The 13,906-nt window shown below is 36.3% G+C and overlaps 2 protein-coding genes across 2 annotated transcripts; both read right to left on the bottom strand.

The window, feature by feature from the left end:
* Nucleotides 1-487: 487 nt before the first annotated feature.
* Nucleotides 488-4,603, bottom strand: LOC128206488 (MICOS complex subunit MIC27-like). Its single transcript, XM_052908995.1, has 7 exons — nt 4,464-4,603; nt 3,038-3,148; nt 2,488-2,610; nt 2,131-2,185; nt 1,747-1,845; nt 1,096-1,231; nt 488-837 (listed from the first exon to the last, which is right to left on the bottom strand). The coding sequence occupies exons 1-7, from the start codon at nt 4,470-4,472 to the stop codon at nt 813-815; spliced, it is 558 nt and encodes a 185-aa protein (XP_052764955.1). The 5' UTR covers nt 4,473-4,603; the 3' UTR covers nt 488-812.
* A 2,048-nt stretch (nt 4,604-6,651) lies between these two features.
* LOC128206486 (glycoprotein-N-acetylgalactosamine 3-beta-galactosyltransferase 1-like) lies at nt 6,652-11,518 on the bottom strand. Its single transcript, XM_052908993.1, has 4 exons — nt 11,363-11,518; nt 8,592-8,669; nt 7,637-8,349; nt 6,652-7,246 (listed from the first exon to the last, which is right to left on the bottom strand). The coding sequence occupies exons 1-4, from the start codon at nt 11,490-11,492 to the stop codon at nt 7,055-7,057; spliced, it is 1,113 nt and encodes a 370-aa protein (XP_052764953.1). The 5' UTR covers nt 11,493-11,518; the 3' UTR covers nt 6,652-7,054.
* Nucleotides 11,519-13,906: the final 2,388 nt, after the last annotated feature.

Here is a 13,906-nt window from a genome sequence, read left to right as displayed (position 1 = left end):
GTATTTTCCCAATAATTATATGGTATGATATCAGCTTGTCAAATTTTGTCGAAGTATAATATTAGTCCAAGTGTCATGCAAAAACTTTCTTAATTTCGAACCTTTGAACTGTTCACATGAAACCTAGCACTTGCGTTCACTATGTCAATACAAAATTATGAGGCAAGTTTGATCCTCATTGAAAATTAAAATCTTAATAAAACATATTGTCTCTAATACATTTTGGCCAAAGCCTTCATCAGAAATGGAGAGCTCCCAGCCGAGCTAACAATTAGTAAAGCGGGTAACATCTTTTGGCAAACAAAACACAATATTCAATACGTAATGTACATTGAATATGATTGATGTTGAAATATAAACAATGTTTGCAATCATTAAATCGTTTATGCTGCTCTAAACGGATAAAATATGCAAGATTTTTCTATACATTTTGTATTATAATTATACCGTATACAGCTTTTGGGGTTTAAGAATTCTGAAAACACAATTCCTTTCCAATTTTATTTCTTAAACATTAACAACATGACAAACGCTAAAGTACAGTACTGATCTTGAACCAAACTTTTCTGACATTCCTGATTTTTCCTTTAATTTGGTAATTACTTTTTCAAAACCATTCCTTTGCAAAAGTATTTCACTGATTTTCACCTGATACACAACCAAGGGGGTATTTAGTGGTAAATGGCTATTGTCTTGTCCCGCAAAGCACACTTTTAATGTCAAATTATATTTAGACTTAAACATAAAAATATTCTACGTCTCTTGGTGTATAATTAAATGGCATCCATCTCGCAACGTTTTTCAATCCTGCATTAATCTTTGCCATCGTCTTTTGAACTGAAATAAAAACACAAACATGAAAAAAAAAAATAACTTAAAATAATGACAGGTTATTTTTATTCTGTCCTGCAGTAAATGCAAAAATATTAAATCATCCATAAAAATGAGGGACCAATATAAGGCAATAACATCTTGCTCAACCATCTTATCAAACTAATATTGATTTAATAAATTTGAGAACATGCTCAATTTAATTAAATTTTTCCTTTTCAGCATTTACATACCCCACAAAGATACGGCCTTTACATTATTTACCTAAATTGGTCTTTAATTGCTGTTTTCACTTTGTTAAAGCCTTGTTTTGACATGTCCACTGCATCTGTGGGATAACACAGGGCTGCTGTTGCCAACATCAGAAACAAACTGTAGCCCGTCTTCTTGAAGATTGATCCTGAAATAGACATTTAATGTAGGAAAGACATCTTCTGCCATCTTGCAGATGAAATTCCCCATGACAAAGTCCTCTCTTCTAAATTGTGTATAGGTGGAAAAAATCTCCCCATATGATATTCATTTTTTCTTGCTATTTTTAAAGATTAATTACCGGGTACCAAAATTAATATATAAAGGTTGAATGATATTTTGTTTTACATGGGTTTCTTGTTTGTTTAGGCCAAATTTGGTGGTTGGGGAAGGGGTCTTACACCAAAAAATAATAATACCTGGATAGAATTAACATATTACAACTAACTAAACATAAACTAATTGATATAACCTGTATGCATTTTTCTAATACATTATTCACTGTCGTAACAGTCCTTAACACTTTTCCCAGAACAATAATATATTAGTCAGTCTAAATCGCTGAACATAGGCTAGCGAAACAAAAAACGGCAATTTACCGATGTCCTTCAATATAATCAAAAGCAATTGCCCAAGAAATTTAATTCAAAATTTAAGTCATACCTCTGTAGCCTAAAACTATGCCCACAAGACCAGAGGCTCCAATTACAGATATTTTTGGAACATTCACGCCTTCATCTGCCCGGATGGTTGATATGGTAGCTGGGAAAAAACAATAATCAATTAACTATTTAATCATTTGTAAATTCCAATTGAAACTGATAAAAAAAGTACTTATAGACAAATCGGACATGTTTCTATTTAAATACTCAATGTACTATGATCATTTCAACATCACTTTCCAGTTTCTTTACTCTTGTTACATTCAAGCATATGTTGTTCAGATTGCATCTAAGGTCGAGATGATTTGAATACATTTTGTTTGATAATTTGTATGTGTATTCAATAATAACATAATTATCTGATCATTTTGTTCATGTACACTACCTTCTGTGTGAGCCTTTCCAATTTCAAGTTTTTCTCTGAGCATTTCTGTTGTATCCTGCAACAAATACAGGATCTTGCTTTATTTTCCAAGACAATTACTCCAACATGATAAAGTCTGTAGTCATTATTGTGTGATTCTCCTACTGATTATTAGTTGAGTGGTGTTACGCTTATGAGAAGTCAGCACAAGCATGTGCTATTAAAATACATGTATAGACGACCAAGATTTTAGTGCAACTAAATTACTACAGCTGCCAATTGTATTAAACTCAGTGGTGGAGCCAGGAATTCATAACTGGGGGGGGGGGGGGGGGACTGTTCTGATTGCTGGAAAAGAGTCAAGATGACTCTACCTACCCTCTGTGTATCAAGCCATCCCCACACAGACTGCCGGACCGCAGAGATTCCTCCTCGAACTGTACCTATCTCCTCCGGTATCAGTGTCACCCTGGCAGTCTCTGGCACTTCATAGATGGGAAGCTGGCAAGTAAAAGACCATGATAAAGTTGATAGCATGTTATTATTAATTTATGTTAAGTACTATATCCTCACTTAAGTGCAAGAACTCAATATCTGCTTCTATTTCTATATGCAGTTATTGAGTTATTGCACTAAGCTGACATATTGCTTCACATATACAAGTGTATTTTTGATCTGCTTTGAAATAAATAGGTTAAAGGAGTAATTCAAGAGGGTATAAAGGAGGTTCAAATTTTTAAGGAATGCTTTCAACTAGTACCAGTAAAGAAGGGCAATGTTTAGAACAATTCACTGTTCAGAATCAGTGACATTTAAATATGTTTTCCATCATTCATATGATGTATTCAGAATGTTAATATAAAATCACCACCTTAAAAATGATAGTAATAAAATGTTATTATGCTACTGTATAGCTAACACTTCAAACCTCTGATATTTTTATTTTTCTGCTTTGTACAGGCACTGGTCTTGTGTAGGACACATACGTGGCAGCACCAAATGGGACAGCTACTGCACTAACGATGCCAACTTTTGTCAACTAAATAAATAAAAATCAATGTTCACTTTAGTGCATTATTTGATGTTTTATTAAATATTTGTCATAAACATGACTGTGTTATTGTTGCCAATTTAACAACTTATTTCTAGCAAGGCTATCATTATCAACAATGTTAAGGCTTTTGCATACTGACTACTGTAAATTGCGACGTCTAACAAGGCCAACAGATTGCTTCAGAGAAAAGCATGCTTGAGCCTTAAGGGGTCCACTGGTCTTTATATATATACAGTAAATTCTCGATCCACATGTAGCCCGGGCTTTGCTAATTTGCATATTACCAACCAAGTAAACATACGTACTATGAACGTACTTCCGTCTATAAACGGAATGTTATACTATAAACTCACATCCGCTGCCTACAGCGGACCATTACATTACTTTCCCCTCCGAGAAGACTCGTCCCGAGTCTTGGTCTGGGAAACTCATGGGTAAGGCAACTCAAAATCGGCAGTTGTCAACATCCCACAGCTGCCACCATTTGTAACGTGCGACGTCAAACAAGGCCAACAGATCCCTTCAGAGAAAAGCATGCTCGACCCTGAAGGGGTCCACTGGTCTTTACATATATATACAGTAAATTCTAGATCCACACGTAGCCCGGGCTTTGCTAATTTGCATATTACCAACCAAGTAAACATACATACTATGAACGTACTTCGTGTATAAACGGAATGTTATACTATAAACCCACATCCGCTGCCTACAGCGGACAGTTACATTACTTTCCCCTCCGAGAAGACTTGTCCCGAGTCTTGGTCTGGGAAACTCATGGGTAAGGCAACTCCAAATCGGCAGTTGTCAACATCCCACAGCTGCCAACATTTGTAACGTGCGACGTCAAACAAGGCCAACAGATCCCTTCAGAGAAAAGCATGCTCGACCCTGAAGGGGTCCACTGGTCTTTATATATATACAGTAAATTCTAGATCCACACGTAGCCCGGGCTTTGCTAATTTGCATATTACCAACCAAGTAAACATAAATACTATGAACGTACAGCGGACCGTTACACTACAATGACATCCCTGACACTGTGACCGAGTATGGCGAAAATGTAACTAAAGATATGACAATACCTATTCTCAATTATTTTCCCTTCAAATCATAAATTAACAATAATAAACAGGACAGTAACACCCACTGGCACTAATAGTCCATGTACATGTGTAGATGCAGTTACAGCTGATGAAATAAGTCACTGTAATCTGACAATAACAAGAAGTTTACTGAATGTCTGCTTCCACATGGAAGACATTTGAGCGTAATGATTGTTATGAAAGTAATTAATACTTACAATATGCATTTTTTACATGAAAGATAACGCTATTCGGCGAAAAAATGAAGGAAATGTCAAATTTCAATCTCTGTAACAAGACGCTTTAAATATTGCACAAGCGTCCAGACCCAATGAATTTTGATAAAGCCCGTTGTTTTAGCACGCCTTATTATACCATTAAACTCGATTGCAGTGAGCTCCCTTGTTTCTACACTTCGCAGCCGCCCCAACGAATGATTTCAGCCAACTTTGTATTTTACTTTCCTAACTAAGATGTTTCTTTGATAATTGTAATGCAAATTAATAGTCTTCTAATTTGAGGGATTTAGACAAAACATATTCGAAATAACTAACCTGCGTGAAGGTTGCATTTTTATGCTCTGTTCAGATTTGAACGCTACACTTAATTGTACATTTTAGACAATTACCTTTGGAATAGTTCACGAGTCAGTCATATCTTTTTGTTACATAGTAAACGTTATGCAATTTATTACGGATACAAGAACTCGTTTTTTGGTAACCTAACAATATGTGCCCCTGTAAATGGAATGTTTTGCATTTCTTCTAACTTCTGTCTAAACCTGCCAGCGTCCCTCCTCCAAAAGCATATTACATAACACAATTTGGATTAGGGTTTGGGATTACTCCCTCAAGACAATTTTAACTGTTTGTAGGCATTTGAGGGTATTGCATTGACTTGTATCTCCCATTTTGAAATAAAAAGTAAACTAAGACGATTTTAGAAGGGGGCGCGCCTCTAAATCTGCTAGTGCTAAGTTCGAATGTAAAGTCGGAATAACAAATTGACTTCTTTCTGCAATACTTACCTCATGAGCGACACCCAAAATCATGGAAGAAGAAGATAGATAGATAGACAGCAACAACTGACACGCTAATAGTCTCATTTAAATAGTTTAAAAAATTGCTGTGTGCATTGCCCTTAATGTGCAAATACGTTTATGAATTATTTCGTTCACTGTTGAGACAGAATAAACCATAAATCAACGTTAATATGTACAGCCAATGTTGTTGTTTTTTCGTCCATTTCGGTGTCCAGTTTTTATACTTAATTGCTCATTTTTTTATCGGAACGAATCATACTCCGTTGATATCAGACAACACTGCATGTACGTCGGTTTTGATTAAACTGACAATGAAATTTGATTTCTTAATCTAATGATATAGGCATGCCAAATATGTTTCAAAACAGATTTTGAGTAAAGTGGCAAATTTTAAACATGTTCTATCATCTATAACCGAACTTGTTCAAGTACTCCGCATGCCCTTTTGGATGTAACTGTTTACATTTTCATCTTAGGACTTGTGCCATTAGAACATTCATTTTAGGTCCGTTCATATAAATAAACAAACTAAATGGGTAGTGGAACTATAGACAGCTTTCACTAATAATCTAAGACAAAGTTGTTATTTTATAGCTGGCACACCGATAATTATAACATTTCAGAAACCCAAAATAAGCCTGCCAATCGTACAAACCCACCCTATCAGCGTAACAGCTAGACACCCTTGGCCGCCGAAACCATAATAAACACAAGGGGTCAATTGTACAATATCTGGATAATTTTTAACGTTAACTTCAAAAAGACACATTGCATGACGTGTGTGTGTGTGTGTGTGTGTGTGTGTGTGTGTGCGTGTGCGTGTGCGTGTGTGCGTGTGTGCGTGTGTGCGTGTGAACGTGTGTGCGTGTGTGCGTGTGTGCGTGCAAACGCGCGCGCGCGTGTGTGTTAATTGGTTATTCATAAGTGTATATCGGTTTGGAACAGGAACTCACATTTTATTGAAGCGTTATAAACTTTAGGTCCATATTTAAAAGGTGAACTGTCATCTTTAAAAGGTTCTGCTCACACCAATCTAGCGGAAGTTGTATACACTTATCTCAAATATGTATGTATAACGTCTACTTTTCAATGAATATGACTACTACAAGAACTAAATATTTCATGCGCTATAAGTACTGTCAATTCTGAATGGAGTTGTGCTTTTCTAACGTTAAACACGAGTTGAACCGGAAGCATTTATTCCCAATTATAAGTAATTAACTGTATTCTTTCAATAAAAGGTAATACACCAATACTAAGTACGAAGATTACGAGTGTCATAGTAAAAAAAATGAAAAAGTCACTCTGTTTTCTGTTTTATTTCTAACAAGTACAATGTATACGTCGTACACGATAGTGAAGTTATTCTCATGAAAACAAAACAGATATTTAAGCTGCACTCTCACAAATTGACAATTTTAACATTTTTATTTGTTTTTGTCTCAGAATCAGCTCATTTTGGCATCAGTGCCTTCAATTCAGTTCTTAAAGGTTCAGTTATTAACAATAGAACATATCTCAATTGTTTGGTAAACTGCAGAAAAAATATTTTTGTTAAAGCGTTAGTAACGTTTACAGCCATAAAACATCAATTTTCAAACGTAAATACGAAAACTGCGATCTGCTTTTTTGTCAGCAGTCTTATATCACTAGTTTCCAGACATTCGCACAATACGCTCATTCCAAGATATTTTTTTAGAAGGTTGTCAAAACAATCAATCTGTGGAAGTGCAGTTTTAAGACTGATTTATCAATACATATTAATAACTAAACACCGTTAATTATAATTTTCGGAGTTTTCATATCCTTCACTTCTCCCGTTTTGAAAGCGTTCCTCGGGTCTTTGCCCGCCCCTCTGCCGTGCACCAGCGTCCTGTACAGCAGGTGATCCACCAGCAGCATGAGGCCCGGCTTCATGTAGTGAAAACTGATGGAAAACGCACTGCAGCAATCAACACCCTGCAAGAAATCGCGCTCAATTATATGCAAATGTTTACATAGGGAAGATCCAATGTCTATGAAATATAAAATGTACTAATAATATTATTCAATAGGTAGATCACTCACTGCCAGTAGACCGCGTACTTATTTCAATTTAGCAGTTAAACTTAATGACTTTACTCTGGGAATCTTCATTACTTTAATATGCAATAATACACTTCACCGGCAATCAATGTAAACTTAGATATACAAAATCATGTTAAATCACTACAATTAATTAATATCATTATTTGAAATTCTATGAACTACTTTTACTGATGTACCGGCATGCAACCGAGGTTGTTTTTGATTTAAAAAATGGCCGATTTATTCCGAATGAAACAATACTAGCAGTATTTAATTGCTCACCGTTTCCGGTTTGTTGTTTGACCACTCATACAAATACTCAGGTAGAGATTCTAACAAATACTGACTTATTGGGTACGGATGGAATGTTTCTCTGTTGAGACTATCCACAGAACCTAACACGGGTACACCTGCAATTTTAAGGCACTTCCCTATTTCAAAATCTTCACTGACTTCCGGTATAAGGTATGATTTTGTTATTGGGCATGCGCCGTCGACGGTGAGTCCAAATTCAGCCAATCGGCGAACACCTCGATTACTGATGACGTATCCTGCTCCACCACTCATATAGCCACTGTTTTGCAGATACATGTTAAAGTGATACCCCAAATAACCAGGCTCACTACTGCTATACTGACTTAAAAGGTATCGTAAGTTTTCCATAATTATGTAAGTATCATCGTCAGCTTTAAGCACCCAATCAAATTGATCGATGAAATTGTTATAAACGTACATGAGCGCATATTGCACTTTGTACACAAGCATTTCACGTGTTTCTTTGAAAGGTGTTGCTATAATGTCCGTTATGTTGTTCTGCGATGAAGCAGTTCGGTTGTTTTGGAATGAAATAACGAAGAAATACATGCTGCAGCGTTTTGCCCATGTGGCATTCACAACTCGAGCGCGAGTCAAGAGATTCTGTTTTGTCGTTAGAATTAAACACAGAACTCTTATCTTTCTCTTCAGATCTTCTGCTGGTGAATCGTCCACAAAGTCTGAAATTCAAAAATGTCATATAGTGTTGTGATAAAAAGTATAACTTAGCATTCTTGCCTTAATATTCACACAGACACACACACGCATGCACGCATGCACGCACTCACATACAAGCACGCACGCACGCATGCTTCTTAATTCCGCTGGTATAATATAGTACTTGTAAATCAGAGATAGAACTATGAGCATATTTTAAATAGGCCGTTTACTTAAAGTACACAACTGAGATTATAGAGCTTACCAGTCTTTGAATTATTCTGACGAAGAAGCTGGTCAACATATTTGTCTACTGGCGGCGGCAACGTTGGCACTATTCTCTCTGCAAAGAAACAAACCTTGAGACGACAATAATGGCCTGTAATAAAAGACTAACAAAAGATCAGATCGTACTTTCATTTCTTACGTTCAAAAACATATGTTTTATACCTAAAAATCATTATTCTTAGAGCGTTAGTAACACTTTCACTAGTTTCAGCCATAAAACATTCATTTTCGAACGTAAATATGAAGACTGCTATCTGAAATTTTGTCAGCAGTCTTATATCTTCAAATGTGTTGTTTATCTCATTGTATGTACCAAAATGGTTTTAAACAACATTTTAGTGATAAACAATGATTCAGATGCCTGTGCTTGTACGTATACATGTGGACTAGTTTTTGTGCTTTACGTCATCAAGGTGTGTGTACATTGTACACGTTTAGATAACATGTTCGATTACAAGAGGAAAGTTATATGCGATGTGCGTCTTCACAAATACAAGTTTGAAATGACTTCTTAATTAAACTGCATATTTCATCCTTTACATATTACTACACATACAATATCCCGTGCACCTCGTTTTTCGCATTTTTTTAAAATTATGTACATATGAACTGCTAAAGGACAATCCAACCTGCATTAATACAAGGCATTGCTTTTTTTGTAATTAAAGTCACATTTTTATTTAATGTAAAGTTTAATGTTTTTAAAGTTTTCACAGATAACATTTTTATAAAAGCATTATGTTGTGTTTTTCTTTCAATAAAAAATGTTATACAATTTTAGTTAAATGTGTTATATTCTATTACCTCCCTTGAATATATTATATCATAATAGTAGCTTTGCTTCCTAAGTAATAAATTAGATGCCATGAATTAAAATCCTAGTGATTAAGAATGGGCGGAGTGATCGTAGCGAACGAGCCCTTCCCTATACTTATATTTTAATTCAGGTCACCTAACTCACTTAGAATACAACCTGATTGGCTGACACTTTGTCAACGCAAAATCTGACGCAAGGGGTATGTATCGGATGAGTGAAGGTGGGCGGACCTTTGAACACCCGCGAAAATTGAAATTCTTAATAAATAAGCCTAGAACTGAATGATCGACTATCTGCAAAATCATTGGCTGTATATGTAGATTGTATTCTAATGAGAAGTCATATCATCGAAACAATCAAAGGCTGTATGGATGATTGTACAAGTATGGAGGTATGTCCGTGTTAAGTTCATTTTGGCGATCTACGGAAAACCGAGCGAGCGCAGCGAACTTAACTGTTTTTGTTTGTTTATTTGAGTTTAACAAGGTCTGCCCGCGCCCATTGGCTGCATTATGGCTTGACCCCGCCGTGACGCCATCACGACTTAAATTGTGTTTAAATGCCATAAATGACATGAGATAGAAGTGACGACAATTCGCAGACAAATCCAGACATTTGAAGACTTGAAGAAACAGAGTGAGATACAAGAGATCCGGGTGCGATACCCTAGCTCTTTGCGAAGAGAACTCTTGGTTCTTTAACTTGCTACACGGGATTCAACTTTCCTGGTTTGAACCAGTACTGAGTACACCTCTTCTCCAAGCACTACCCTTTAAATGCCGTGCGCCAGGCAAGGGAGCTACTTGTACCAGCTTTTAACGTCTTTCGGTATGACGCGGTCCGTGATCGAACCCACGACCTCCCGCTCCGTAGGCGGACGCCTTAACCACAAGGCCACGGAGACGGTTCGCAAACTTAACTTGTTTGGTGTTTGCATTTATTTGACCCACTAGCTCCGCCCTTCGTGTAGTCACATGGTATTTTGGCGCAACAGTTATAACGCCCAAACGTCAGTTGAATTAAACATGAGTGTCGGACGATGGTAAATTGTCACGGCTTTGTGAATATGTTATTTAAGCAAATAAAATGGATTGCTGTTTAAAAAAAACGAAAATTATCGAAACATGAATGTTTATGGTACATTTCGTTCATCGGTGTAATGAGATTATAAGAATATTACCTTGGAATGTTTGCATTGAACAGAACTTTACTGGGATGACCGCGTTAAAGGCCTAGTTTAAAGAATGATTGGCATGATATGTCCCCTGCTGTGCATCTCCTGCTAATTGCACTGGTGTCCCATTAGGGGCCAATTTACTATGTCGTTTATTGGCTCAGAGCCATTAAAAGGGCCATTTCTATAATAAAAACAAAAATGCACAGCAGAATTTTAGATCGGAGATCTGATAAGACAATTAGGCAATTAGATTAAGATCAATACACAGATTTTGCGTACAATAAACGTTTTTTTTTTGTTATGTGTGTGTGTGTGTGTGTGTGTGTGTGTTGTTTTCTTGTTGTTGTTCTTTGGTGTGTGTGGGGGGGGGGGGGCACTAATAGAAGGATTAAACTGGGCCTTTAAGTTTTTTTTATTCAAAATGGTCTACAAATGATTGCACATTTTGGTACTGAATGTGCTTAATTGTTTGTACCCTATAAAGAGCATATTCAAGGGAAAAGGCAAATAATGGATTTGTATTTGAAAAATGTCAGATAGATATTTTAATTGTGTAATGAATAGTTGTCAAAACGATCCACATGTATTTTCAATTCTGGTTCATGACGTTAAGATTAAAAAGCCTCCAGAGTGATGATGCTATGCATACCACATATATGCGTTAGATTATCACGATCAAACCTAGATGACTGAGAATGACAAATATGTGCGAATGCCAATATTTATATACATTTGTATTAACTTTTTAAGGTACCTTTGTTTGTTGCTACTGGGAACTCCAATGTCGACTGGTAAAGATCACTTCTTGTAATGGAAAAAATCGTCACTGTTGTAATCACTAAGAGGAATAAAGCGCACACACATTTCCTTTTGTTTCGCATCATATATAAATTAGATCACACCACTATTTCCTCAGTACGCGTTCAAGCGAGAAACACCAAGAGCGCTATAGTCTAATTGAATACATCATTAATTACTGAGCATTGTGTGTATGACAACGCATCGTTCATATAATTTAAAGATGGAGGTGTTTATATATTGCTGCAGTATGTATCAAGGTAAACTAGCAATATAAAGCCTTGCTGACCTCTTACTTCAATGGTTATCAGCATTCTTATGGATAGTATCTTATCAGGAAATAAGCGAATAAGCGGACTGTTTGCAAACACGAAGATTTCAAATTGTTGGAACATTGGCTTTATGTCAATTCTTTCATTTAATGCACTTATGTTTACAATAGTATTCTGTTAAAAACCCTCACGGTTACCAAGATGCGGAAGAATCAAAACTGTGTTTGAATTCAGTTTCCCGACTCACCCTATTGTTCGACGAACTCATTTTTCTTAATTGCAATCTGCTAGTTCGTTTATTCTGACCATTATTTTTCTGCTTTTGGATGTTTACAATAGTTGATGCTTTTTGGTAGAGTCTAGATTGTGATGATACCTATATGTATTGTTTAAAAGCTGCTCTCTCACAGATTGAACGTTTTAACATCTTTTTTTTATTTTTTGTCTTGGAACGAGCCATTTTTGGCGAACATCCATGGAAACCAGTGATATAAGACTGCTGACAAAAAATAGATCGCAGATTTTTATATTTAAGTTCATAAAATCATGTTTTATGCATTTTTCTTAAACCGTTAGTAATGATTTAAGCCATAAAACATTATTTTTCTGACGGAAATATGCAAATCTGTGCTCTGATTTTTTGTCTGCAATCTTTTATCATTGGTTTGCAGATATTTATGCAAAAATTTGCTCTTTCCAAGACAAAAAAAGTTGTAAAAACGGTAAATCTGTGATAGTGCAGCTTTAAATGAGCACCCTTTAGTATGAGCAAATTCGTAGTTGAATATGGCAACAGTGAGGGGTGATATCTTTACTATGATTTGTTTTGTCCTTTCCGCCGTGTTAAATAGAGCCTCTAGTTAATCTACCGGGCCGTTGAGCTTACGCTGCTTAAAGGGGCTAGACACCAGATTTTACAATTGCAAGAAATAAATGAAAACTGTCGAAAGCTTACATAAAATTGATATATTTTTGTTCAAAGCATTGATGTATGACATTGCTTACGAGCCATGCAAAATTTGAAATTTACTAGGATTCGTCTACCACGTACATCCTAGTGAGTTTAAAAATAGCTTCGGTAAATTCATCTGTACTCATAAAAAAGATATTTAAACTGGGAAACCATATTGTGCTCTATTTTTAAACAGAAAAACACAGTTGACAGCAACATGATTGTTGCATTTAATATTCTAATCATGTAAAATGATGTAGTATCGAACTTCCTAGCTCATAATTTTGTTTTTGCCGAATTTTGGACCATATGGTGTCTAGCCCCTTTAAGAGTGCTCAGATACGCCCGTTATGTAACGGGCAGAATCAATGCAATAAATGTACTTACAGTTTGTTTTATTAAAACGCAGTTTATGGCATAAAACTTGATGACGACCTTAAAGGGCTAGTTTAATCCTATAAGTGACCCCCAAACACACGCACGCACGCACACACACCGTGTATTGTACACAACCTCTGTGTATTGATCTTAATCTTATTGCCTAATTGTCTTATCGGATCTCTGATCAGAATATCCTGATGTGCAGTTCTGGAGGTTTTATTATAGAAATTGACCCTAAATGGCCCTGAGCGAATGAAAAAAATAAACAGGCAATTGGCCCCTAGTGTGACATTAGTGCAAATAGCAGGAGATGCACAGCAGGGGAGTGTCACGCCAAACATTCTTTAAACTAAGAAAGCCTTTAAAGGTCTAATTTTATCTTTCGGATATTCATAAAAACGGGTCACAGAAGGATAAAGCACGGAAACTCGTCCTTTTACTGCAATTCAATGGTTTTGATAACTGCAAAGGACTTTAATGTTACAGAGATACAATGCCAAAATAACAAGCGCCACACAGATAAGCGTTCAATTTCGCTCTTTTTATAGTGTTCGGGATTATAGCATTATAACAAATGAACTACGGGGGTTAAAAGATTTTGCAGCGCTCAATGTTTTCAAGTTTTTTCCCCAAATGACATTCATTTATTTAAGAAAAAATTAAATACATTCTAGTTAGCCTGGTCAGAGAGCCAACATTATGCACCAGTCAATTGTTACAACGGCCCCAAGGTCCGGGGAATAGCGGGGACTATGACTTTCGGTCTAGCCAACCCTGGCTAAAATCCCCGCCCTGCGGAGACGAACAGAAGGTTAAATCCCCGCCAAATGCCCACGCACCCAAGTGACCCTAAGTAAGGCCCATTCCCCACTATATTTAAAGCGAAGACAAAACC

The sequence above is a fragment of the Mya arenaria genome, chromosome 10 (genome assembly GCF_026914265.1).
Source record: "Mya arenaria isolate MELC-2E11 chromosome 10, ASM2691426v1".
Lineage (NCBI taxonomy): Eukaryota > Metazoa > Mollusca > Bivalvia > Myida > Myidae > Mya > Mya arenaria.
The sequence above is the reverse complement of the archived record's forward strand: the minus strand, read 5'-3'. Positions and strand labels throughout refer to the sequence as shown.